At 40.5% G+C, this 27,406-nt stretch overlaps 1 protein-coding gene across 7 annotated transcripts in view; it reads right to left on the bottom strand.

Annotated features, from left to right (window-relative positions):
* NAV2 (neuron navigator 2) overlaps positions 1-27,406 on the bottom strand; it is a 386,104-nt gene that overhangs the window by 4,304 nt on the left and 354,394 nt on the right. For all 7 annotated transcript variants that reach the window (XM_077179507.1, XM_077179509.1, XM_077179504.1 and 4 more), the window contains 17 exons: positions 22,967-23,019; positions 21,634-21,657; positions 21,450-21,524; positions 17,984-18,067; positions 17,294-17,405; positions 16,820-16,965; positions 13,653-13,825; positions 11,637-11,790; positions 10,515-10,674; positions 9,939-10,039; positions 8,522-8,617; positions 8,054-8,222; positions 5,719-5,954; positions 4,392-4,546; positions 3,857-3,928; positions 3,178-3,374; positions 2,882-3,000 (listed from right to left, as the gene is read on the bottom strand). In XM_077179507.1, the coding sequence (XP_077035622.1) occupies positions 2,882-3,000; positions 3,178-3,374; positions 3,857-3,928; positions 4,392-4,546; positions 5,719-5,954; positions 8,054-8,222; positions 8,522-8,617; positions 9,939-10,039; positions 10,515-10,674; positions 11,637-11,790; positions 13,653-13,825; positions 16,820-16,965; positions 17,294-17,405; positions 17,984-18,067; positions 21,450-21,524; positions 21,634-21,657; positions 22,967-23,019 (2,126 nt within the window). The remainder of the gene's footprint in view (positions 1-2,881; positions 3,001-3,177; positions 3,375-3,856; positions 3,929-4,391; positions 4,547-5,718; positions 5,955-8,053; positions 8,223-8,521; positions 8,618-9,938; positions 10,040-10,514; positions 10,675-11,636; positions 11,791-13,652; positions 13,826-16,819; positions 16,966-17,293; positions 17,406-17,983; positions 18,068-21,449; positions 21,525-21,633; positions 21,658-22,966; positions 23,020-27,406) is intronic.

Raw genomic sequence — 27,406 nt, 5'->3', positions numbered from 1 at the left:
CATGGCACTGATTTGGAAGGAGCTGACCACCTTCTCCAAGACTGCAGTGCCCTTCCCTTGGCAGCTGAAGGAAGAAATGCCTGAAAATAACATCACCTAATTAAGTCAACTGAAACAACGTCAGCACACAAAAGAAGCCATCAGTGCTGACATCTGGATTGCACTGGCAGCTGCCTTACAAACTGCCATGCATGGAATGTGGAGGAGGAAACGTGAGATCTGTCATCAGGCAAGAATGATGGATGTCAAGGCATAAAGTTTTCCATCAGATTTTTTTTGTGTTCAACCAAGAAAAAGCACCAGCAGCATTTGTCCATGCTCAGGTTCCTAAGTAGGCAAACTCTGCTTCAAAAACATTTTTCTGGATGGAACAGACTGCACTAGTGAATAATCCCAATGTATCCTCCCTGTTCTATTTTATTTGTCTTAGCTATTCATTGTCTTAACATCCATTTGAATGCTTCATGACTTCCAAAAGCATAAATACAACTGCAAGTGGCTTTAAAACATTTATTTCCACTTTATAAATATCACCATCAACATCCTTCAGCAACTGGTGCTTGTCTCTGACATTTTGTCACTGTCCCCTTCCTGTACAAACAACGGTCTAGCAAAGACATTCACCAGCTCTCTGATGGATCTAGGAATATCTCACTCTCCTCAATACTATTTCTCCATGGTATGTTTTTTGTGGGTTTAGATTCTGCATGCACAAAGCATTGAAGTGCTGTGAGGCAGGAGGAGCAGAGGCTCCAGCAGATGGTGCTAGGCAATCTGAAACAGACCCTTCATCCTTCAGCCCTGCTACTTGATCTTCCCAGCTGCATTTCCTATTTTAACCTTATTCTCAAACTTACAATGATACATGTCATTTGTATCATTAAGTGGTGAGGATTTTGTATTTTTCGCACCTTTTCTCCTGCAAAACTCTGAGTGGATCTGAGCTCAGGAGGGATTAAATGACTCACCAACCATGGCAACCAGGTCTGTCCACCCCTCCCACTGGCACATTTTCCAGGGAGCAAGTCATGGGACAAGGATGCAACAGGTTGCTCCACAAAGCATGAAAGAAAAATCACTGGAGTATGAGTGACAGTGGCAGGAAGCCACAGGGACTCTGTGTCCTCTTTTTGCTGGTGCTGCTTTCTGTACTGATACACCAAGCAGGAAGAACTTGGGTTTTATACAACCTTCTAATTTCCACATCCCTGTTTCGAAGAACAAAACAAGCCAGCTCCTGTGGGAGCAATTATTGTAAGGATTCATTTGGTTTGTTTGCATTTGACCCAAAATAATTCTCTAAATGAGAAACAGAAATGTAAAAAATAGCTGAGAGCAGATCCACAGAGATCAGAGCAAAATTAGGAGTCCACCTTTCCTTTCTGGAAGGCAATTTCAGGAAAGGAGATGTGCTCTCAGAGGAGTCTTTGTGGGTGTGAGGGAGAGAAAACAGCCCCAGATGAAACCCACCTTTCTAGCATTAGCTTGTTCATTAGCACCACTCTGGCTACTCCTCAAGTACTAAAGTGCATCTTCTTATCCATCAACCAAACAAAAGAGGAATTATTTAAATAGGGATGAATTAGTGCAATTTGGGGAAATGGGGCTGAAGGGTATAGAGAATCTAAAGCACAGTGAGAAACTGAAGTCCTCACACCTGGAAAGATGGAGATACTGGGCAGAACAAGGAAGCAAAAGGATGGTTTTATCAATTACCCTCTCTCCACTTCCTTTACTAATTTTCCAATGGTTTCTACACGTACTGATCAATGATATGAGAGCTCCAAAACCCAGTAGAAGGAGCCCATCATTACTGTGAGTATCAGTTCTCTCCATTTCAAGAGCAAGCAAAATCACCTGCTCTCCTTTCTCTTGTTTTAGGTTGGAAAGATTCCTGGTTCCCATTACCTTCCTTTAAAACAAGTTGCATGTAAAATGGTTCTCTTGTTCTATTTCTAGCAAAGTTCCTGAGTGTGTTTTGTACTCCAGGACCTATTGTTTTCCTTATGGCTAATAGTCTACACAATTGTAGACTAATTCCCAAAAAGAATGAGGTCTGCAAGTACTGGCAAATTTCAAATGGCAGCTGCCCAAATTGTACCCAAAACTTGGAGAATTCATGTATTTCACAATTTTTTAAGAAGCCATTAGTAAAAGATTAGTTCTAAACCATATTTTAAAGTAGGTGCTGATGGGCTTATTCTGTGAACAAAGAGCTGATTATTAAGAAACCTCTTTTTTTCTCCTACCTAAATGGCAAGTCCATAGCAATTCTCTGCTGAACCCTCCTCCTCCTGATTCCAACAAATGTCATAGGGACACCAAAAACTATTCTAAATTGCCAGATTGTCTGTGTTTAGTAATTGAGTCACAATCAATGATGATTTCACTCCATCCTCTGAAAGAATTATGAAGGAATCTAGTAAAAAATAATCTTAAATACTGAGAAGTTTTCAAAATGTCACTGATACTGCTCCTGTCACTCATGTATACATTCCCTCCATGCAAAGCTTTGTTCCTATGCTGAAAGATTTGATTTCCAAAGGAAAATCCTGTGTAACACAGTTAATGATGACAAGCCTATTTCTCTGATGCACAGGATAATTTTAAGGTCTGCATTTGGAACTCAATATTGAAAAGTATTTGTACGTCTAACTCCCCCTACTGCAAACATCAGCAGTTTGGCATCTAATCACTTCTTCCCCTCTCCACTTCAAAAGTGCTTGAAGAGACTAATTCTGCCTGAAGTTATTGACAACTCTGGTTACATTTTCATAGACATGTGAGGTTGTATCTACAGAAAATGTTGCCACCACTGAGTTTTGTTGCCTTTTGAACAGATGCCATTCTAGACCTATGATTTTTCCCTGTGCCTGCTCACCTGTAGCCCTTCCCTTACTGCCTCCAGAAGATATGGAATGATGGAGTAGTTCCACAAGTCAGTGAACCAAACTCTAGAACCATCTACATCTATTGGACACGAAAGGAAGAGCCGTGGACCTGGAGAGGGAAATTCAGATATTACACTCAAATCACAAGCACAGTAAGCATCAAAAAAAAGGTGATGACATCTAAAAATAGGGTTTTAAGGAAAGTCTTTTTTATGTGACACAGCACAAGGAAGTACACAAGGAAATAAAATACATATATTTATATATGCCTGGGCAGAGCACTTACCAATAGTAACATCAGAGGAGCTGTGAGCCTCCAAGAATTTGTTCAGATGTTGCCAGACCTTGGGAATCCAATCAATAATCTTAACCAGCTCTGCATTCCTCATCCTGCCACTGATCTCTGTTTCAATCAGTTTTCTTCTCAGGAAGCGGCCGAGAAAGCCTTTGACTGGCTCAGTGTGGTTTGCACACAGCACCCATCTATGGCACAACAGCAGAAATGGACTTTATTTCTCTTCTGTGCTACTAAAGGTAACTATTCCTGACTACATTTCTCTTCTTATTTCCAGATTATCAGGATCAAAAGGGGCTATTCCAGTCACACGTGTTTTTCAGCAAAGGTTACTTTGGAATATTTCACTAGATGAGCCAGTTTTTATTGTATATTGTTTCAGCTTATTTCTCAATAATCTGCTTTGCCTAAATATTGTCTTGCTGAAAATCTGGTAGAAAATCAAATATCTTAACAATCCTCTATAAAATAAAAGTTTTATGAACCCAGTTCCTTTAATGACAACACCATAACCAAGCTGAGCATGTCAGGGCAGCAACAACATGCTGAACAAATGGCATTTCACTCTCACTTTGCTATTTCAGCTGATAAGAACAATTGCAAATGACTCAGTAGCCATTACTCCTCTGCCAGCCCACAAACATAAACGAGAGACATGAATAAACAGTACCTGAAATTATGGTGAAGTTGAAGATTAGGTGTGGAGGAGGTGGCTTGGTTCATTGTTCCAATAATATACGGACTATTGGGAGAAAAAAAATCGAGCAAATCAAACTTGTGAACTTTGAAAAGCAAGTTTTAAGTAAAACCTGAACATTAAGAAAGGTCATTCAAAACTCTTTTGTCAAAGAAGGTTTTGTAGTTACTTATCACCAAATTCTCTACTGAGATTCTGTGAACATCAAATTCTGGAAGCAAACCAGAAGTCCCAAAACAGGACCTTCCACTACAAATGGGGCTTTACTACTAATGATCTACATCATGAAGCACATACAACTAGTTTTAAATTACTTATTTCAGAAAAATAGATTATTCTACGAAAGAAAAAAGCACTGAAGCACTGTCCACAATATGGACAACCTGGTCATCTTCCTCTACATTACTAAATTAATGCAGACTTTGTTTTTGTGTGACTGGATTTTGCAGGAGCGGTGCTCTGAGTACAGGATTAACATTTGCAATGTGTTTTGATACTATTTCTTTACCATTTGTGGTACTTGCAGTTTAGGAGTCCATTAAAGATCTCTCCTAGGGAGCTAACATGGTGCAAATTATCCAAAATGATGACAAGAGGCATATCCACAGCATTATTTTCACTGTTGCACTGGTCTGCCAGGTTGGACAGGTACTGGCGGAGTTCCTGCAAAGCAGATATAAAGAAAAGAAGCAAAAAATATTTTTTTTTTCTTCACATTTCTTAAAAAAATCAATTAAGATAAATAAGCTTGGTAACAAAATCTAAAGCAAAAGAGTCTGACATCTAACAAGTCACATTTCTCATTAACAATTTCTCATTTTCTATGAGAAAACACAAGATATGGTTTTCTTTCTCTTTTGCAGGTAATGGTGAAGACCCAGAGACTGTGCCAGAAATCCTGTGTGAGATAAGGGCTTAAAGAGGGGTAATATTTTGTAATTTAGCTTGTGCTTTTTATTCATCAATGTCAGACCTAAGAGGTCTGAAATGTATGTTTTGTTTCTTTTCAGGAACTGGATCAACTCTCTCCATACTAAACCAAACTCTGCATTCCAGCTAGATTTGTTGTATCATCTTGCAACTGTTTTTCCATCAAAATACAGATGACAACATTAATCTGGAACAAGCCATCCCTTATCACAGGCCAAATTTGGATGCCTTCAGCAATGCTGCAATGAAGGATGAGCTTTTGGTGCTGCTGATGAGTGGTTGAAATGCTCTCAGCAGCTTTAAAGCATGTCTGAAATCATACCAGTGGCTTACAACCACAATTCCAACCATCCCTTTCCTCCAGAGGAAAATATGCCTAAGGCCATCAAATACACAGATTTTTATTTTTTTTTCCTTTTCTTTAATCTAGATGATCACTGGAAATATATTCATCAAAACCAGCAGCACATAAAAAAGCAAAGACACGCCTTACCTGCCCAGGAATGTGTCTGCACAACAGCCCCTCCAAACCCAGCACACGATTACAATGCTGATACCTGCAGCTGCAGAAGCTCCTGACAGCCTGGAGATGCATTTGAGGGTTTTGGGAAAAATGCCCACATGCAATAAGGATTGCTTAAGTCTCTGGGAATTTTATGCAGGTGTTTAACTTCCTGGGCAATTCTCAGGCTCCTAAACACTTGAAAATCACAACACCTTTAGGTGTTTAAATACACACCTGGAAGCCTGCTGTTCCAGACCCATAATCAAGTGAATCTGAAAACCTTTGAGTATTGTTTCCTTCAGGATAAACATAATGCCTTGAGAGTGAAGGTGAGTTCAAAATGCCCGGCTGGGAAAGGTCTCTCACGGTGGGCGGTGCGGGAGGGTTTGCGCGCGCTCACCTTGCTGGATTTGTGGTCCACGTTGAAGGTGGCGATGATGCCCTCAGCCAGCTCCCTGCCCTCCCTGAGCACCATGTACTCAGACAGCCTGTTGGCCAGGTAGGTTTTGCCCGTGCCACTGGGGCCCGACAGGATGATCCTCCTGTGCTCCATCAGCAGGGACACGTAGCGCTGCAGGATGGCCTTGGGGATCAGCGACTCGAACACCAGCCCGTCCAGGCTGTTCTCACAGACACCTGCAGCAGGGAAACAGCCTCTGTCAGGGGCACTTCCAGTTCTTAGCCAAATGGACCTGAGCAAGCTGCTCTCCACTTCAGAGCTCAACACCTTCCCCAGCCCAGTATCCCTCACGGCTGAGAGAGGCACACATATGTCACAGACATATTTTTATGAAAAATCCTTTCCTTAGGATTTTTTCTCCTGAGAAGCTGAGAAGCCTCAGGAACAAAATGTAAACAATGGTTATCTGCTGCTGTGGAATGCAACAGGTAGATCTGGGATTGGCCCATGTGGTTGTTTCTAATTAATGGCCAATCACAGTCAGCTGGCTCGGACTCTCTGTCCGAGACACAAAGCCTTTGTTATCATTCCTTCTTTTTCTATTCTTAGCCAGCCTTCTTATGAAATCCTTTCTTCTTTTCTTTTAGTATAGTTTTAATATAATATATATCATAAAATAATAAATCAAGCCTTCTGAAACATGGAGTCAGATCCTCGTCTCTTCCCTCATCCTCAGACCCCTGTGAACACGGTCACACACATAAAGTGGAAAACAAGTGCAGGGGTGACCCATGGCCCTAGCCTGGATCCTCCTCCAACCTGTTTAAGTCTTCAGCTGCATCCCTGAGGCCCTTTGGAAGCTGCCACACCAAAAGATTCCAGGCTACACTTTTCATGCACAAGCCATCCATTTTACAGCATTTCACCACGCATTCACCCCGAATGTACCTGTTTACTTTTGGATCATCAGACAAAAAAAAACCCCAGCTATCATCAACTCCCCCTACTTTCCCAAATGCTTGTAATTAAACTCCTCCTCTGTATGCTGATAGTTATCTCCTTTAACAGAAAACTCGTACTGATAAGCATTTATGCCATGTCAGCAGTCACTTTAGGCAGAATTGGCTTAGGGAAAATACACAGTGCTTCAAAATAAATAGCAGGAAGGGAAGTTGGCAGATCACCCAGAGAAATGTTTGCACCTCAGTGGTTACTTGGAATATTAAATATTTATATAGGCAGCTTTATATCTCAAAGGTATATGTCAGTGATTTTCCACAAATTGATTAAATACATTTCTATTTTATTGAAAACTGTTATCACTTGTGAACCTTCAAGGCACATGTCGAGTCAGTGCAAGTTAAATGTAAACTCAAACTGCAGCCTTACAGACACAGTTAGACCTTATGCTATATTTCATTCAGGATTTATGACTGGACAAGGCATTTTATGTAAGTAGAATATCCTGGGTTCATGTCAAGCCTCAGTAAGTTGATGTATTTCACAGTTTATTTTGTCTTCCTGCCCACTGCTTTGCTATACAAGGTAACCTGGTTCTTATATCAATATTCAAAAATCTGCTTTCAGTCAAATTTCCAAGTTGATCTGCAGAATGTTTGGCACTGCTCTCAAATACCATCTGTCTGCAGATTTCACAGGTCTAACTTTGAGCAAACTGATATATGTTCAAAATGCAGCAGTTGAGAGTTTTACCCCTGAACTTAGTTTCATAGCATAGTTTTCACAAAAAAGTTTTTCCCTGAGAAACGAAACGAGAAACACAAATACTAAATTTTTATCAGTCTTACAGAATAAAATTGATGGGAATTCTGAAAACCATACATTTTGAGAAATCCACATTTTACAGAGTTTCATAAAATTTGGGCTCCCTCCTTCCTGAGGGACTTAAGGAGGGACCAATCAAGCAAATGAGTCAAGATCTATTTTTTTTTTAACCCCTACATGAAGGAAATAACAACTATAGCTGTGATAAAGAGCCAATGAAATTTTGAGGCTTGACTCATTTGGAAAGCACTTTGCTGCTCAAACAGCTCCACTGCATCCTTTGTGATGTGAGGTCTCCTCCAGGACAACTGAAGATCTGTGGAGTGTGTACCTTTCCCTAGAGTTACAGGTTGAAAACTTGCTGAAATTACAGACTTAGCATGCCCCAAGTGCCGACTTTATCAAACGAAAACAGCGGGAAGTAAATAAACGGTAGGAACAGGAACAAGCAGCGCAATAAAAAGTCTCTACTCCTCTGAGCTCCTTGACACAGCAAGTTCTGATAAACCTCAACAGTGAGAACTCCAGCAGGCAGGTCAGGTGAGCTTACCTTTGATGGTAACTGAGATGGTGTTGTTTTCTCCCACCAGGTAGCCACAGGGCAGCAGCTCGGGGGTCTCGGCGCTGCTGGTGCGCCTGATTTCCCCGATGCTGTAGCCCAGAACACTGTCTGAGTTCAGCCCCAGCTGGCTCAAGGGATCCACGTGGATGATGTACTCCTGGGGGGGGAAAGGGACACAGGAGCTCAGGTGTAGCAGACCCCAGAGAGTTGACCAAGACTCCATGAAGGGCTGAGACTTAAGGGTAGGTATTGCTGGGTCATGATGAGACAGCAAAATAAGCCCCTGTCTTCTGCCTCTTGGACCTTAGCTTATCTCTGTAACCCCAAAAGTCACTTTCCCCTAACCCCTACTATTGGACAGGTTTGGATCCCTCTGCACCCTATTAATGCACAAAGTTCAGCACAGCCTGGCACCACCAGAAGCCCCTGGAGCTGAGAGATTTTGTACCCACTGACCTTGAACAGGCGCCTCACAACCCCATCCAGGACATCCCACTTGGTCTTCCCACTGACTCCAATGCAGCCTATGAGGAAGGAGCGAGGCCTGGAATCCTAAAGGCACAGGAATAACTCTATCAGACAAGTGTGATTAATGGATTTAAAATGCTGGCTTCCCTGCCCCCTCCCCTTTTACTTCTAAACGATGGTGCATCCTTACTGCTCTATATGGTGAATTCTGAATGGAATATGGAATTCTTTTCACATGATAAACATTTTCTACAGTGTTGGAGTCACAAATCTAAACAATACTTAGGTGGCTGTGACATTACATTAAAGGTATTTATTAATCAATTCATGAACAATTAAAAAATCTCTGAGAGGATTACAGTTTAGCAAAGAGACAGAAAGTCTCTTAGGAATATTCTAGACAGAAAAGTAGATGCCAAGTTCATTCTTCCATGGCTTCACAATCAAAGATGTTACATTTGCTAGGTTTATCCTATTTATTTTCAGAAATTCTGCTGTGGGCACAGAAATCTATATATATATAGATAAACTATACATGGCTCTAATGTATACATGGCTCTAGTAATATAGAAATAGACTTTATATTTATATTCTATATTTTATGTATCACAGAATTTTGCATTTTTAAAGTGATTTTTAATAATAATAAAATAAAAGAAATCAGAATAAATATAATTTTTCTGTTTTTCTACAGCTACACTCACTGTGAAACATTAACTGAAAACTAATTTCTGTCATAAGATTTGAAGTGTTACTAAAACTTGCTGTGATTGCAGTCAACCAGCAGCAGTTTTACTATTTATCCAGGGTTGTAATAATTAATGCAAAATAGGTATTTAATGGAAAGAGCAGCTGAGTCCATTTTATTTCTGATCATTCAGATTTTTGCCCATCCCTCAGGAAGACATGAAGTTACTTATTAAACACACTTTTACAGCTGCTCAAAATTGTGAGATAGCAAGGCCATTGCTTGTCAAGGACTGTGTAATGCATTCAAGCACGTTAAACACACAAGATAGGATGCAACTTTACATTATTTGCAATTTATTTGGGTATTTAGGACTCTTTCATGTATTTGTGGATGGAAAACATCTGAAAGATGTCATTCTAAACAGGGCACTTGTGCCAGAGGGGACAACCTAAACTAGAATGATATGGTTCAGATCTCCCAGTTTGGATTTGTTAATTTGTTAACTCTCTACCATAAGATTGGTGCTTATGGCATTTTGGTCCCTCTCAGCAGCTCCAAGGAAGCTGCAGGTAGCCAAGTGCCCTCTCTATCCCTATCAACACACAAATGAACCATTTTCCTGAGAAAAACCTTGCAAGTTCTTTGCAAACTTGAGTTCCCTCACACATTCTGAAGTCACCTACATTTCAAAGCTGGGGATGAAACACAACTCACCTCCTTCCATTTCACCTCGTCCTGGAAGTTGACGACTATTTTGACGTGCCTGCCTCCTTCCTTCCGGGCAGAGCCATCTCCAGTGTCATCCAAGAGCATGTCTGTGGACAGGAAACATCAGCAGCCTCACAGCTGGAGCTCAATTACAATGGGGACTATGCTGGTTTATTGTAGTCAAACACAACACGTCTGGGCTTCACACGCCCCGAGGTAAAACACGAGAACCAGGCTGACTGACTTCCCCGCCACACAGCCCTCTCAAAAAGGGAAGGTCATTGAAAATGATTAGCCAGTTACTCTGGATTTTCCTTCCTATGATATATCCCCTGGGAAATGTGCACCATTAAATGGCTTTAAACAGGACTTTTCAGAGCTGAGGTCATAATTGGACACCTCTGACCGAGGGTGTAGCAGACCTACGATGATATTTAAAAGAGGGCTCTGTGCCAGCTCGTGACATATTTCCACACCTCAGCTGTTAATAATCCTCACGCTCTCATTTTTCCATGGCTAACCAACCCAAGCCTTCCAAGTGCAGGATAAAACCTGCCCCAGCACCCTTCTCATTCAGCTCACCGAGACTGGTTGACTCCGTGAGGTTCAGGCTGTGTTGAGAGAGACCCACGGAGTGTCTGGGAGAGGAGGAGATGGAAACCTGAGACTGAGCCCTGCTGCAGCTGCCGTGGTTTTCAGACTTCAGCCGATCGTTCTCTGCTTTTAACTTTTCAATCTCGCTCTGCAAGAGACAAGTCAGACGTTAGAAGGCACAGTGAAAACATGATTATAAGACAGCAACGTAAGAAAATTAAGGATAAATGGCAGTTTAGCAGAAATGCTGTTTCCATCGTGTTTTAATTATTAAAATGTCTGTTCTGTGAAACTTTTCAAAGTATCCTAAAATACCTCAGTATGTGGGAATTAACTAACACTGAAATGCAATGACCTTAGGGCAGAGAGCATGGAAACATCCTGGCCTGTATTAGGTGTGGCCAGCAGGAACAGGGAGGTCATTCTGTCCCTGTGCTCAGCACTGCTGAGGGCACACCTGGAGTGCTGTGCCCAGTTCTGGGCCCTCAGTTTGGGAAGGATGTTGAGATGCTCGAGCACATCCAGAGGAGGCAACGAGGCTGGTGAGGGGCTGGGAACACAAACCCTGTGAGGAAGGTTTGAAGGAGCTGGGGTTTTTTAGCCTGGAGAAGAGGAGACTCAGGGGTGACCTTATTGCTCTCTACACCTTCCTGAAGGGAGGCTGCAGACAGGGGGGGTTGGTCTCTGACAGAACCAGAGGACACAGTCTCAAGCTACATCAGGGAAGGCACAGGTTGGATATCAGGAAAAAATTTTTCACCGAAAGAATAACAAAGTACTGGAATGCTCTTCCCAGGGAGGTGGTAGAATCACCATCTCTGGGTGTGTTTAAAAAAAGACTGGATGTGGCACTGGGTGCTACAGTCTGGTTGAGGTGTTAGGGCACAGGTTGGACTCGATGATCTTAGAGGTCTCTTCCAACCTCATTATTCTGTGATTCTGTGATTTTGACAGCCAACAAAATGCTGTCCCCAAAACGCTGTCCCCCAAAATCCCGTCCTGGGGCTGAAACAGCCGCAGCCCAGGGCAGCGATGTCAGGCGTTCAAGCTGACTTTTAATGAAGGTCTGACCCTGGCACAGGCTGCAGGGTGTGAGGGGCTGCTCCTCACCTGCATCCTGTTCATGGCCTCGCGCAGCTGGTCCAGCTGGTGGGCAGAGCTGAGGGCCTCCAGGCGGATGTCTGTCAGCTTCATCTCCTTGTCCCGCAGCTCGTTGCGCAGCTGCAGCACCGTCTCGGCCTCGCTGTCCGTGCACTCCGAAATGCTGCGCGACACCAACAAACACACACTCCTTCCTCTGCTGCTGCTGCTGCTGCTGCTTCTCCAGGATTTGTTAGCAGCAGAGGAGTTATTCTTTTTATTCTGCTTGAAGCAGGTAGCAGTTTTGGCTTATTGAATTAAGTCAGATATTAAACAGGCCATGGAAATTTTAGAGTCTGATGAAATAAAGATGTCTGAGGGTTAATTTTTTAATCAGCATCTGAAAGAGAATTCTCTGAAATCACCTACTATTGGATAGTCTTCATTTTTTTATGGTAGTTGCTATAAAGGAAAACTTCTAAAGCCAAAATCTAAATAAATTAAGGGGGTGCAGGCATTTAACAGCAGTTGGTTGGAGATTGATGAGTTCACAGACAGATTTAAAGCTCACCAGGTGTGCACAGCTGGGTTTCCCTGAACTGCTCTGGAGGGTGTTGGAACTCTACACCTATTCAAGCATGATGAATTCCTGCTCGCTTTAAAGAACTTATGCTTAAAAAATTTATGGTGGCATTTTCCTTCCCTCCACCCACAAAAAAAAACAAAACAACAAAACCAAACCTGAGTGAGTAACAACATTTCAGCACATTTGTAACTGTATCTGTATAAAGATCAACCACACAGCTGCACGCTTTAGGGGCAATTTTACCTAACATGTCTCTCCCTAAATCAGTTTCATGAGAGATGTTTTCCCCACCAAAAAGCCAGTAAGCCAAGACACACCAGTTTTACTTGTGCTCTATCCTTTCCCCAGTTCACATATTTACTCTTTGTTCGTGTTTATCCTTTTGGCTTCCATAGCAAGGTGAGATGTACCCACACAGCATTTTGGCTGATGACAGATGGGATCATCATTTGACAATTTTCTGGCCTGAGAGCTGTAAGGCACAACTTGCTGTAGCCACCAGAAACACACTGAGTTAGGCTCAAGAGACAGAAGAAGCTTTGAAACAAAAATCATGGGGGGATTATCTTCTGCTACTGACATTTCATCACTGTTATACAGCTGGAAACTATTGCTATTGTTTTCACTCCTTCATGTGAAAACAAGTGGAGGGGAACTACTCCAATGCATTTGTTCTGGAATCAGGCTGGAAGCTCTGCACCACCTCCCAAGGTCAGGAGGCTGTCTGCTAATTACAGGTTTCACAACACTGCCTGTTACAGCTTTCTGTATTTATTTAACCTGCTCAAGTGACAAAGCTACTGATGAAATTAACATAAAAGCCGTTTCACTAAATTTTCCACGTACATTCTAAAATGTGAGTTCAGACTGAAAACAGCCTGGCAAGGGAATTGTTAAACTTTATTTCACAGGTGGCCATGGAAAGGACCAGGCACAGGTGGCTGGGAAGCTACAGAAGGAAAGAGGAGTGGATCATCTCCATCCACCAGGCACAAGCAGTTAGATGAGTTCATCTGTATCACTAACCCACAGTGTTCGAATTCCTTTCCTTTATCTGTATTTGTCAATAGAATTGGGAACTTATCACAGCAGATGAATACAGTATGTGCTGTGTTTAGACAAGAGAAACAAGATCCCAGATTTGACCTGGTTTGTTTAATTAACAGCAAGAGATCAAATTAATTTGGCACCTCAAGGTCACCCTGGTTATAAATATTCTTGATACTCAGTACATTCTGCTGAGAGAGCAACCCAATGAAATATTTACACTTCGGTACTGACACAATGATTTTTGGCTTCCTGGACACTAATGGAAAGGTACTGGGTTGGGAGTCAGCTCAAGCATCTTTAAATCTTTGAATACATGAATTCAGCATTTCTGTCCTCTGCCTTTCCTCTACCAATGCAGCAAGATGCCTTTCATGCCGTTTTCTGTCTAAAAATTACAAAAAATCACTTACAGGGAATTGGAATGGGAAGCTCTCAGCAGTGGTGTTGAAACAGTGGTGTTGTGGTGTGGTAGCTTTGGTGAGGAAGGTAAGGAAGAATCAGTCATCTCCTCAATGTCTGAATGAGAAGATGCTGACTTGGGAGATTTCTTTTTCCCAAAAGCTTGCTTGAAGGAGCTGCGTAACTGGGAAAAAAACAAAAGACCACAGCAGCACATCCATCATTAAGAGTGAAACCAGGCAAAAAAAGCCACAGAGTAAAAACTCTCAACATGCAAATACTCCAGATGCTACAGCCATACTCACATACACAGTAACATGGGTGAAAAAAAAAAATTAAAAAAAAAAAAGCTTTTTTTTCCCGTAACTATTTTATCAGATTAATAAGGTCAATAGGAGTGGCTATGGATGCTTCCTATTTTTTAAGAGCTATATGACAGCAAACTCTGTTGAGTGCAACAAGCTTTCCAGCAGCACGGTGACAGCTTGCAGCTGTGCTGGCACAGGGCCCAGGCCAGGTTAATGGTGCTGGAAGGGTTAGTGGTGTCAATGGGGGGTTAGCTGCCGAGTTTAAAGAAGGTCCTCCTTACCTCATTGACCTGCCGGAAGAAGTGCAAGCAAAAGGAAGTGGGGGAAGGAAAAAAGACATGTTTTAACAGATAAAGCCACTGATAAGGGAAGTTTTGGATTTCTGAGACAAACACGACCAATGATTAACAAAGACAAACAGTTACTTTAAAACCAGAACCCTGTATTTTCCAAGACCAGGTGTCTCAAACCACATACAGCCACTGTTTTACATTACCTGAGGAAGACACCAGATCCAAACTCTTTAACTATTTAAATTACATTTTTTACTTAGCTCAGGCAGAGTGCTTTGGCTAAGAGCCAAGTTAATAATGTATTTTTCCTTGCAGGAACAGGTATTTCACCACGTGAAAAAACTGCAACTTCTCTACCTACCTGCGACTAAAATAACCTTTAGTAATGTGACTGGCATTTTCCAAACAAGAATTAATATTCAAGTCATTATAAACTGCTGCGACCCCAAAGTTACAATTCAACAGGCAGTGCTCAAGAAGCATTTGGACAGTGTTCTTAGATATATAGTTTCACTTTTAGGGAGCCCTAAAAGTGAAACCCCCATGGAATCCAGGTCTGGACTTGATGATCCCCATGGCTCCCCTCTCACTCAGGATACTCCATGTACACCTTTTAATGCCACTGTAAAAATTGCATACATACACAGGCTGGCTTAGTATGAGCTAAAACCAGTTTTTTTAAGCTAGACAAAGACTCCTACAATGAGAAATGTTGAAACTCTGATGTTTCAGCTCTGAATGGACATCTGCATTGCTTCTACACAGAACACAAAGACCTTGGCTGAGAACTTCTTCAGCACTGGTGGAATAAAGAATGTGTGAATCAGATTCAACTCCCATATTCTTCGTTGTAGTGTTTTAATTTCCAATCTTCATTTCACAGCAATGATGCACTCATTTTTAATAACAACATAAAAATACTGTCCTGTTTCTTCTACTTCATGAAAATTTTATTTATTTAACTTTATAATAAAAAAATGTTCCCTTAATCTTCTTCAAAAATAGTTTTCTGATGAGTGAGAAATGTGGGCCTGATGTAAGACCATATCCACCAGGTTACAGTAACAAAAAATAGAAGCTAAACAAGAATTTAAAAAAGTGTTTATCTTAACCAAGACTTAATGACTACAAAAGTTTTGTGTCACAAACTAAGGTTGCTAGAAATTTAAAAATTACAGCAATTTACTTTGTCTATATACTAACTTACAGTACAAGAAGGATTTGGACAAGATGCTATTTCCATTCTACCAATTATTTAAGGGGCAGAGTGGAAATGCCTCTTTTATGAAGCAGCTGGCAATACCAAGAGATACCGCAATGAAACCTCTGAGATAAGAGAGAAACAAAAATAAGAACTTGTTCAGGAAGCTCTTTCTTACAGTTCAGGAGTTTCATCAACATTTCTGAGAGAATACTGAGCAGATAGCTTTTACCAGCTCTAACCACATTTTGCATCTCTACAGATTTATCTGTACACCCAAGAGATACAGGGAGATTTAAATTCAGTGGGAAGAAAGGGGTGGATTGTTGTACTGACTACAATAAAGGATCTAGGGACTTCAGTCCAAACTACAATCAGACTAGGTCACTAAGGAAGTTATGGTCTAATTGAAAATGGAGTTGAAGATAATGTACCTTTCCTCCAGTACAGGGTACCTTGTACATAGTACATGATGAGCAAAGAGGGAAAAATGGGAAAGGACAGGTAAGTAATGCAAAAACTTCCAAAAGAGATGTCCATCACGAAAAATTTTCAAAGATCAGTATTTTTTATATTATTCTTAGCAGTCCAAGTTAATTCTGGACAAAGAGTTCTTAAACTGTTTAATATGTTCACTTATAAGAAAGCCCTACAAGATAAAATCAAAAGAAAACCCACAAGAATGATCTTCTCTTGTGAGCTTGTTTTCCTTTAATGACAGATGTCACATTTTCCTAAAGGGACTGGACACCCTATTAGCCAGACCTGATCTTTGACAGCTGTCAAGCTAAAATTCAATCCTATGCAGAGTCAGCACAAGGACATACATCACTTACAAATCAGTTAAGCCTTCACAGGAGAGTTTACCATGATTTAAGGAGTGCACAGTCCTTGTGCTATCCTGCTGCACAAGGCAGGAAGGAGCTGCATTTCACCAGACATCTTTTATAAAAAATCCTTTCCTTGGGATTTTTTTCTCCTGAGAAGCTGAGAGGCCTCAGGAACAAAATGTAAATAATGGTTATCTGCTGCTGTGGAATGCAACAGGTGTATCTGTGATTGGTCTCATGTTGGATGTTTCTAATTAATGGCCAATCACCATCTGGCTGGCTCGGACTCTCTGTCTGAGCCACAAGCCTTTGTTATCATTCTTTCTTTTTCTATTCTTAGCCAGCCTTCTGATAAAATCCTTTCTTCTATTCTTTTAGTATAGTTTTAATATAATATAGATCAAAAAATAATAAATCAAGCTTTCTGAAACATGGAGTCAGATCCTTGTCTCTTCCCTCTTCCTGTGACCCCTGTGAACACGGTCACACCGTGCATGTCCTGACAATTTCACAAAAACCTCACACAGTCTCCTACAACATACTCACCCAGTTCTTCCTCTTCTTTTTCTTGGAGTCACTGTCGATGTTGCTGCCCACGCTGGAGTGGCTGGTGGCACTGTTGATGCTGGAGACACTGTCTGAGGAGTGCTGCCTCCGGATCCGCAGGTCCGCGGGCTGGGCAGCTCCAGGACCTGGATATCAATGCAGGCAGTGTCAAAATTAGCTAGGAAATTGGATGAATGGCATTAATAATGCAATCCTGAAGATACATTTTGGGAAACCGGCACTCTGGCAAGCCCTTATCCCAATGGATGGATTGTGGATTTCAAATCCTTGTTTCTTGTGACAAGATTAAAATCGGAGATGCTTCAAACTTTTCCTTCAGCAATTTATCACAGTGTAAATTAGTGGGTTACTCTGGTCTCTGAGCCACCCTGATGGTTACATCAGCTGTTACCCAGAGGACTGAGGTCTCACTGGAGAGCCCTGGAGTCTGTGTATGTGGTGCTTGTCTCTCACCTTTGCAGTTCAGCTCAGGTGTGTTGATCACTCCATTGATGGCAGCCTGAGCAGCAGCATTTTGTTTCTTCAGGAGTTCAATTGTCTTCCTTAACTCATTCAGTTCTGAGTCCTTGAATAAGGGGAAAAAAACATATGATAGTACACAGGAGAAGAAAACCAAAGAAGCTGCTTTTCCATCTAAGTTTTGATAGTTCATAGTGACTTTATGGAATATATATGTACAAGGAGGTGAAAATGAGGTTTGGGATACCTGGGGAAGCACACCCTCAACAGGGTGCAAAACAGCTTAGGTATTATGATACCAAAAAAAATGCATGTATTCTGTAATGCAGAAATAATGTCTATTCAAGCATACTGTCCCCAAAAACACAATGCTGCCAGTCTTGTGAGTATTCTTCTTGGTGTTTCTTTCAAACATGCCCATGTATGGATGCATTGGGATGAAATGTATTACAGAAATATTCAACAATCAACAGGAATAACCTGATCAGTTGCCACAAAATCCCAGTTCAGAAAATTAGTGTTTTATACAAATTATTTTTTACATTTTACTCTGTCACCACAAATGAGGGAGCTAAGTCAAATTGACTTATGCTTGTGACTTTTTCCCCCACACAACTACAGAAGGAGCAGGGGCAACAATGCTGGGAACAGAAGTGAAGACTTCCAAATGCTTTTGAAGCTTGCCTTTTGCTCTGCTGTCATGGTCAGGCTCTGCAGTCGGATTGTCATGTTCCCCAGGCTCTGCTCAAACGCTGCCACCAGGTGAGCCTGAAATCAAACCACACAGGAGGAGTCAGTTCTCTTCCCCCAAAAAGGAGTATTTCTGCAGGTATTTAATCAGTCCACCCAGTGCATGGCATTGTTTGTTGTGTAAATGGTGCAGAGAAAACAACACTGCCTAGAAAAGGTCAAATGAGTAGAGCACACATTATGGAAATGCTTGCCAACAATAAAACATAAATCAAGTTTTCGTATAGAGAAGAGTAAGGCAGAAATTTCCCTCCAACTCAATCAGTATTTTCCTTTGTGGATAATTAAGGCAAAAAGCTGTTGGCAGTCACAGGGGTGGAGGTTCTCACTGTGTTTATCCCACCAGGAGAGCAGATGCTTTGTTAGAATGATGCACCTGCATCTAACTCCAAGACTTCTCCCCTGTTTGAGTGCACCTCACTTCCAGCCAAGGTCAGCTTGCTACACATCATCCAAAATTCCTGCTGCTTGGCCACTTACCCTCTTTTCTTTTCCCAAGGAAAGAAAAAAAAAAAAGTGCTTCCTGAGAAAAAGATTCTACATTCTTCTCCCAAGAAGCATGGAGAACACAGTGTCCATTACATGAAAGACATCAGCTAGGAATTGAAAATGACTGAGAAGCAAAAGGAAGGAAAAGTAGATTGGGAAGATGGAAAAGAATGTAAGAAACTGTATTTCTACAGCCATGACATGGCACTGTTTTCTAGGTGTTCATATGTATACATAACTGATCACAGGTGTACTTCAATATGCATTTGTCTCATTAGCCATAATAATCTACACTAACCATTAAAAAAATAGCTTCATTTATCTATTAAAAATAATTCTACGTGCACAATGACAAGTCAAATGGTGAAATCTTTCCAAGCAGAAAAAGATATTTTCTCACCTAAAAAATACAGAATAGCAAAACCTTTCACAGACTCATTCAGCAGCAGCACACAGTTGACTTATCCTAAATAACTGTTCTCACATTCACAAAGAAAACAAACATGAGCAGTACAATAACATGGGGATGTGCAGCTCTCATTCCCATCAGCCCCTATGAAAATAAGCAGAGCTGAGACTGTGAGAAAATGGCAAAAAGTAATTCAAAACCTAACACTACACACGTAGGAAAATCTAAATATTTATTTTAAAAACACCGAGTGCACAGCTTCTGTTGGGGAGGATGAACAGGGAACAACAAAGCTGATATTCAGGGATCCTCAGCAATACTTTTCAAAAGCAAAAAATTAATGGGCAAGCAGGAGTGCATGGATTAGTAACAGATACAAACCCTTAATGCTTTGACCTGAGCCTTAAAAACCAGTTGCTCTTTCAAAACTGGATCTTGCAATTATTCCTATCTTGAAATCATGCAGTGAGCTAAGGAAAAAAATGTAATCTTCATTTTCTATAGCGGGAGCAAAATGTTTTCAAATTCATGCCCTTGATAGCTTGAGAAGCATCAACAACTGCAGTGTCTATGCAAGGAAATTCAGGAAAAAACCTGTTAACTGAAGAGATTAATTTAAATTGTTGAAGTTTGAATTGCCTTTTTTAAAAGGAATCATGAATAAAGGAAATGTCCAAGTGTCTTAACTAACAGCATTTATTAGTCTCGATCTTTTTGGGAACAGACCCTGCCTTTTACATGGAAAAAGGATGTTCTCTGGAAAGAAGTGGCTAAAGACTGAAATTTAATAGTGGGACAGTTATAGCAACATCTTTGTTGCCAATTTATGGACAGATCAGGAAGATCAGGGGCAGGCTCAAGTCTAAGAAGTTTAAATAGCATGAATAAAACACTGTAAGATTTTAGCAAAGTGAACTAAGCAAAAATGGAATATTATCAAAATAATAAATTATATGCTTTGTTATTTTTGGGTTGGTTTTTTTTTTTTTTTTTGAGAAAAGCCCACAAGAAAAACCCACAAAAACCCAAATGACCCCAATCTAAACAAAACCATACAGGAGTGCACACTAAAAACTGTTCTCCACAAAGAGAGTGGTAGTAACCACAGAGAAATTCTTGGGCAGATGAAGAGCAGCTGGGCCAGGCAGTGAGCAGCCCGTGCTGAGCACCAGCCCAGTGACCCTGAACTGTGGGAAGGAGAATGCAATAAAGCCACAGCAGAGCCAAATGAGCTGCTCAGCTGACAAGGTCTTTGTTTGAAGGACACAAGCTGGGTTATTTAACAACATCATTAAAAACCCATGCAAGAAAATCTGGTCCTGCTTTCCCACAAGTAAAAGAATCTTCTGGGGGAAAACCAATTCCTGTATCCATCCCCTTTGTATTTGAAAGGCAAAGATAAGATTTAACTTTTGAAAGATGTTGAAACTGTTTTCTTTTTCTCTTGGGACAGTAACTAAGTGGTTTCATTCAGCCAAAGCCCTTTTATTTGACTTCCCTGTAGTAACTGTGTTCTTAGTTTTCTGGCCCCATTTTCAAGCTGGATGAAGCACTGTGATGCCTGGAGTGGACAGCACAGATTTCCCCTCAAATCTTTCCTGTGATGCTGCTCAGGTGAACCTGTCCTTTCCTGTCCCAAGCTTTGCACTGCCCCAGTTCCCAGAGCTGATGGACAGGGAAACCCCCCTCAAGCAGCACAAGTTCTGATGTTTATTCATTCCCATAAACCAGGATGTCAGGATGATCTGATCTGCTATTCATCTCCAGCTTATTTACTCTAGGATTGCTTATTTTCCTTGCAAGCTTCTGTGTTGCAGACTCCTGCTATCTGTGACTGCAGCACAGAACACACAAATAAACTTGCTCAGGGTCATACAGTACTGCCTCAACACCTCCTGGATTCCAAGTATTTTTCTTTCCCTGAGTGTCTTAAATTACTTATCCCTCAAATTCCTGAAAGGAACAAGCAGAAGTATTGTCTACACTGACAAAAAATCAGGTATCTCAGTTCTTCAGGCTTAACTTTAAATCAGTTTCCAAAGCCCCTTATGCCAGTATTATTTATCATGCCACATCTTTATGCAACAGAAAAACATAATGAATTTCAGTCCAAGTTTCTATCAACTTTTATTCCTACCAATTAAAATCTTTATCTGTATCTCATCCTACCCAAATGTCAAAGCAAGACATTGTTTTTTAAAAAAAGACCCTGTCCTCAATGATCTTCTCAGGACCCTAAGATGGCTTACACAGCTACAAAGCCAAATTCTTCTTATTATAACTCAGTTTTTAAAGAAAAGTGTAAGATAATTTATATCATTTAGTAGGGCAGAGGATGCTATTTTTGGACATGTCAAGAAATACAGTTATTTCTTTAAACACATCAGTAATACAAACTGAATGCTATATACATGAAATCTTTTTGTCACTTCAAGGACCTGGGTGGTAATTGTTGCATTAGATGCATTCCAGGTTAATGTTTGCCCTCAGAGCTGTACTCACATTAGCAGTCAGCTGAGTTGTCAGAGCTGACACTTTTTCTTGGGATGCATCCAATTCTCTCCGCAGCTTGCGAATCTGAGGGTTTCAAGAGAGCACTTCAGTGCATCACAGCAAGGAGAAATAAAACAGCAGCACAGAGAATGCACAGTGGCACTTCTGCTTGTCAAAGAGGATGTGCTCTTACCTCTGACTGGCACTTCTCTTCAGGCTGTAAAATAAAAGGAATTATGTGAGGATATTGCAACATAACCAGCCTGACACATTGATGCAAATTATCTTTTTGTATTTCAAGAATTCTAATATGAACTCCACATTTATGGAAATTATCTTTTTGTATTTCAAGAATTCTAATATGAACTCCCTATTTTGGATTCCCTCATCCATATTCAGTCTAATTTAGCCTCCTAATTTATTTACTCTCAAGGAAAAAGAAAATAGGCTGCTGGAGGTACTTCCTTCTGCAGGAAGGAATTTGGGCTCCACCTCAGCCTGCTGACCAGTGCATGTCAGTCATGGAAGAGTGAAGAAGTGCTGGCTCTGTCCACAAGGGACTGCAGGAGGCTCTGAGGAACCAGGACTGCCACAGAACTTGGCTGATCCTGGGCAATTCCCTTCATCCCACACTCAGCTCTCCATGGGAAGGAGGTCGCATTTTTGCATTCTAAAGTGATGTGAAAAAAAAAAAAAAAATTAAAAAATTAAAAATTCCTCCCATTTGGGTGCTGCCAAGGCACTGTGGCAATGAAAAAGTGGGCACACACAGCCAGCTGTGAGGATGCCAAGTGGATGCTCTGAGCATCCACTGTGGTCAGCATGACAGAGTTGTGGCTGCTATGGCCTGTTTCTAACCACAGCTATCAGCTAAGGACAAGCATGGGGTAGGAAGTCACACACTCCACTGTTTCTAAGAAAACATGCCCACTTCCAGCCACCAGGAAAATTACACCCATCCCAACACTCTATTGCAGCAAGCACAGGAACCTGAAGCTCTGAGTGCTCCCCTGCTGTTTTCAAACTCCAGCAAGCCTTATTTTAGGATCAGATAACCAAAATGAATACATACTTGTGGGGAAAGTGTTACTGGCACAGTGACTAAATTACCTTTTTTTAGAATTATTAATATTTGTGCATTGAAAAGTGAACTTCTTTAGTAGTAAATCATTAATATAAGGATGGGATGACTTTATTTAGCAAATTTTGGGATGCTGTAAGTAACAAAGTTAAAATCTCCTCATATCTACTAAGGTGCTTTGTAGCAAAACCTCCCTAGCATGGCATAAAACACAGACTCCAAAAATCAGTGGCTGCTTTTAGGCCATTGAAGTCTGTGTTTAATGTGCTAAATATCCACAGGCATCTTCAAGAACATAAACATTCCTTTTCCTAGCTAGCATTCAGAACACAGTCAAATGAAAACTGCTTTTTTCCTGCTCCTTGAATGGCAAAACTAGCGCAGCAAGACCAGCCAATTCAATAATTTTGATGAATAAATATACACTTAATTTCATTATACTCACTGTGGAATAAATAGATGATGTACTGGACACCAAAGAGAGAGAAGAACCATGCACTAAAAGAAAGAAAATAAACACAATGAATTTAAGTGCACTAACCACAGGGTGGAATCATCATAAATCATCCCCTGTAAACAACCAATCTGCTGCAGAAATACTTTCACAATCCACAATTTCACCATCCATCATAAACTTAATTATATTATTGTACCAATAATGTATGGTTTGAAGCATGCATTGCCAGCTGATACAATCCATAACCCTGGATTTGGTAAAGCTGTTTCAAAATTCTCATAATACTTGTTTTTTTGGGGGAAATTAGGTGTGGCCAAAACTTTACAAAAGTTTTGACGAAGGTCTGTTCAGAGATAAATATTTCTCTGGATAGTTTATATTAAAATTTTTGCAAAAGGGCTTTCTCAAGACTAAAAAAAACCCCAAGAAATGCAGAAGAGATTACAAAATTAAATCTAAGTATTTTATCTTTAGTTTTAGGTGAGACTGAGGTTTGTTGGTTTTTTTTAAGCAACAGACCAAGATGGGAATGTCCTGAGGAAACCACAACTCCCAGCTCCAGTGTGTAACCAGATGCTCCAGGAGAAGATGTGGAGGACCCAAGGAAAAAAAAACATTGTCCAATTCTGGGGCTGTGAATTCTCCTCTAAATGCAGCTGTGTCTTCCTTCTGCTGACTTAAGGGAGCTGCATCAGTGCATCAATGAGCCCAATGTTCCTTTTCTCTGCAGGGTTTCTTGGTGTTTCTTTAAAGCGAGGACGTTTTTTTAACAAGGCAAAGTTTGTTCTCTCATAAAAAATTAACAGTGAAAACATAGCTACAAAACTTTCTGGAAAAGGATTCGTTTCAAGCAATTTTTGCATTTCAATTCAATAAAGGACATACATATACACTGATGACCTAGATGATCTTCAGAGGTTCCTTCCAACCCTAACTATTCTGTGATTCTCAAGGTTGTTGCCATCCTGATGCCTGTTACATCAGGATTTACATACAAATATAGCATCATCTCATTCTTTATTACATATTGAAAAAAGTACCTGAAGCTATTCTTTCTGTGACTGAAACATGCAAAATTACTTTCCCCTTATTTTTAGTTTTAGAAACAAATAGTCCTGAACTGAAACTTTCATTCAAAATTCAGGTAACTGAACACAAATCATATGAAATAGCATAAAATAATTTTTTCTTTCTTCTAAGTCCTCCAGCAAAAAAAAAAAAAAAAGTTTAGAAAAGCTGCCATTTTGCTTTAATTACCTAGAGCCATTCTACATTTGTAATAAATGGGTTCTGCTTTCCCACTGACATTATATCCTAAGGCAATACTGGAAAGAGAAGTAAACAAAGTCTAAGTTGGCTTCTGAAGGAATTTAAGATAATTTAGAAAACCCACAAGAAAGTGAAAAAAAACCCTCACATCCATTTGCTTTCTCTGGGTAATCATATTTTCAATTAAAATGATCTTTCTAGTTACACATTAAGGACTATCCTGCACAAAGAACATAAAATAAGTGGTGTGAGTCAGAGCCAGGCTCTGTCTAATGGTGTGCTCCAGCCCTGGCTGCAACCACAGCCCATGTTTGCTGAAAAGAATGAAAAGAGGAGACAGATACACAGTGATTATTCCCCAGGTACATCTTTGCACCCTCTGGGAATCAGCAGAGAGGGAAATTCCAGGGGTGGAAACTGCAGTCAGACCATTATTTTGGCTGCTGTGACCTGTCTACCATTAACTCCCTTAACTGCTACTGAATCCACTGACACATTTTGTCTGCAATGAAAAATTCTCTTGAGTTCAGAAATATAATTCTTTGCAGCTGTTTTAGACCTGCTACTGAATTAGTAAGTTCCTTGAGTGCCTCCATGCCATTGTGCTAACAGAAGGAATGGATGACCAATCTCTTCATAACAAACAAAAATTCAACACACATTGCTTCCACCATCACTTTCCACGCTGAAGACTTCTACTTTAATTTTATATCACAGATGTTCTGTGCTTAAGATCTCCTTCTCACTTTTCTTTACTTGCATTTTCCCCGTAAGATTCTTAAGATGGAAAGTCCAAAGTGAGGCAATATTGCACAAGGCCACAAATGTGCAATTCAGAGAGGGAATATAATATATTTTCTGGTCTGCTTCCCTATGTTCTTCCTTGTTGAATTTTTTTCCTTATAGAGATATAACCAAAAAAGAGCCCTACCAGCTGCCCAGAGAGGAAACAGAAACTTTATCATGGACTTGGTCAGACACAACACAGAGTTAGCATCAGCTGGAATTTTTAAGATCACATTGGGACTTTAATATAGGAGAGAAGATGCAAAATAAGAAAAAAAGGGGGAAGAACATATAACTCTGGGAATCCTACTCCTGCCTTGTGAAACACCAACATCACATAGAATCACAGATTTATTTGGGTTGGAAAAGACCTCTAAGATGAAGCCAGCACTGCCAAGGCCATCAGTAAACCATGTCCCTAAGGACCACACAGACACAGGAATGGTGACTCATGTGCACCATTTGAATGTGCACATAATTTCAGATTTCTCATTTTAAGGACAACTGAGGAGTTAATATACTTGTGCAATTTCTTTTTAAAGGATCTGCAGATGGCTACTTGAAGGCTATTTAATTAGGAGCCTGAAGGCAGTCATGCTCCTGATGCAATTCCTGTTTCTTGCAGCCAGCATGCAACTGCATGCAGCCCACAATCCCAAATTGGTCTGGAGCTATTATTTTAAAGCACTGTAAATGCACAGGCAAGCATGTATCATTTTTAATGCTAGAAAAGAAAGGCTCTAGCTGTGACCATCTGCCCAGAGAGCAGAAAGAAAAACTGGTATTGCAGTCAGTGGCACAAAAAGGAATAACAATTTATATTCCAATGATAAAGAATTTAACTTTGCTTTTCTCTTGGAGGCTGAAGTATCAGGGTGGAGCCAGTGGCAGCCCAGCTCCTGGGGAAGACTGTTGGCTGGAAAAGTGGGGAAACTGGAGAGCCAGGAGAGCACTCAGTTCTTATGCTGTGTTTTTTCCCCAGGAGGTTCTGGTGAGTTTGGAGGCTGCTCCTGCTGGCCCTGTCTGTCACAAGAGTTACTGCAAGGCTGAGCAACCTCCCCACCTACCTGCTGTGCTGTGAGAGAACATGACTGTACTTCATACCCAGAGACAGGAGAAGAAAAGGCTTGAAAGAATAAATCCTGGCCCTGCTTTGAGGTTAATGAGAAACAAATGCCTTGTAATACTATGTGCTAGGAAATAATTAAGAAGTAGGTTGGTAAGCTTCATTTAAGACCTGGATTTGCTTCATTGACACTGGATGATTGTATAAAATCAATTTGTTCATTAATCACATTTAAATTTCTATAATACTTTTAAATCTATTCTCTCAAGGTGAAGGCAAACCTCTGCTATATTCAGAAACACTTAACCACTTAGACCCTGAGAAATAAGCAGGAGCTATAAGCAGGTTAGCTTAGTAGTAAGCCTTCTCTACAGCCAGGGAAATGATGGAAGGCCTTCCTCCTGAAGACAAAAGTACAGAGACTACACCTAAACATTCAATCCATATGGTAAAATATTATTATCCTTTTAGGTGTCAAAAATTGAGGAAAATCTGAAAGGGATCTTCAGCATGTCCCTTGTAGGGTCAAATTAGTTCCTCAGATACAAAAGTGGTATTTTCCAACCACTTGCAAGTCCATAACTTAGTGGATATTTCTTGGACTTCATTTTTATTACTTTTTTCAAATGAATAAAAAGCACTTCATAGAACATTTCACCTACGTTTTTTTAGATTTTCCTTTTCTTCTTTTTTTTTTTAATGGTTTGTCTTCAAACATGCAATACTTATTGAATGTTTATCCAAACCAGGCTCTCTGCTGGAAAAGAACTTCTGAACTACAAGAGAGAGTTTAACCTCCAATGTGCCAAAATGGACTTGCTGCAATCTTGAGCACAGTTAAAAGACTAAGGCTACAATTTTTTGGAGGATGCCTTCAATAAAACCCAAGCAAATTTTGCTGCAGTAGCTCTTCTGGTAAATCACTGAAGTGTAACACAGATACAGAGACTCAAATTCCTTCCCAGATTATACTGACTGACTGAGCATCTGGCAGCCTTTGACTGTTTCTGATCATTCAGCTTTCTGAGAGCAAACAAAGGTTAATTCCTGCCATGACCCAGCTTTTAGCCCTGTAGCATTATTATAATAATTTTCAACCCCTAATAAAAATCCTTAGCCACAGACCTCTAAAATACAATAAAATTGTATTTTATTGTATTGAAGTTAGACTAACTAAATTCAATAACCAATTAATTAATTAATCTTTCCAGAGACACATCCAATACATATTCTCTACCTTCTCCAATGGCAAAAAACCATGATGGGATAACTAGAATCTCCAGGAAGACACTTTGCAGCTCTCAAAG

This window comes from Agelaius phoeniceus, chromosome 6 (genome assembly GCF_051311805.1).
Source record: "Agelaius phoeniceus isolate bAgePho1 chromosome 6, bAgePho1.hap1, whole genome shotgun sequence".
Taxonomy (NCBI): Eukaryota; Metazoa; Chordata; class Aves; order Passeriformes; family Icteridae; genus Agelaius; species Agelaius phoeniceus.
Note: the sequence above shows the minus strand (reverse complement) of the source record. Positions and strands in the feature narration are given on the sequence as shown.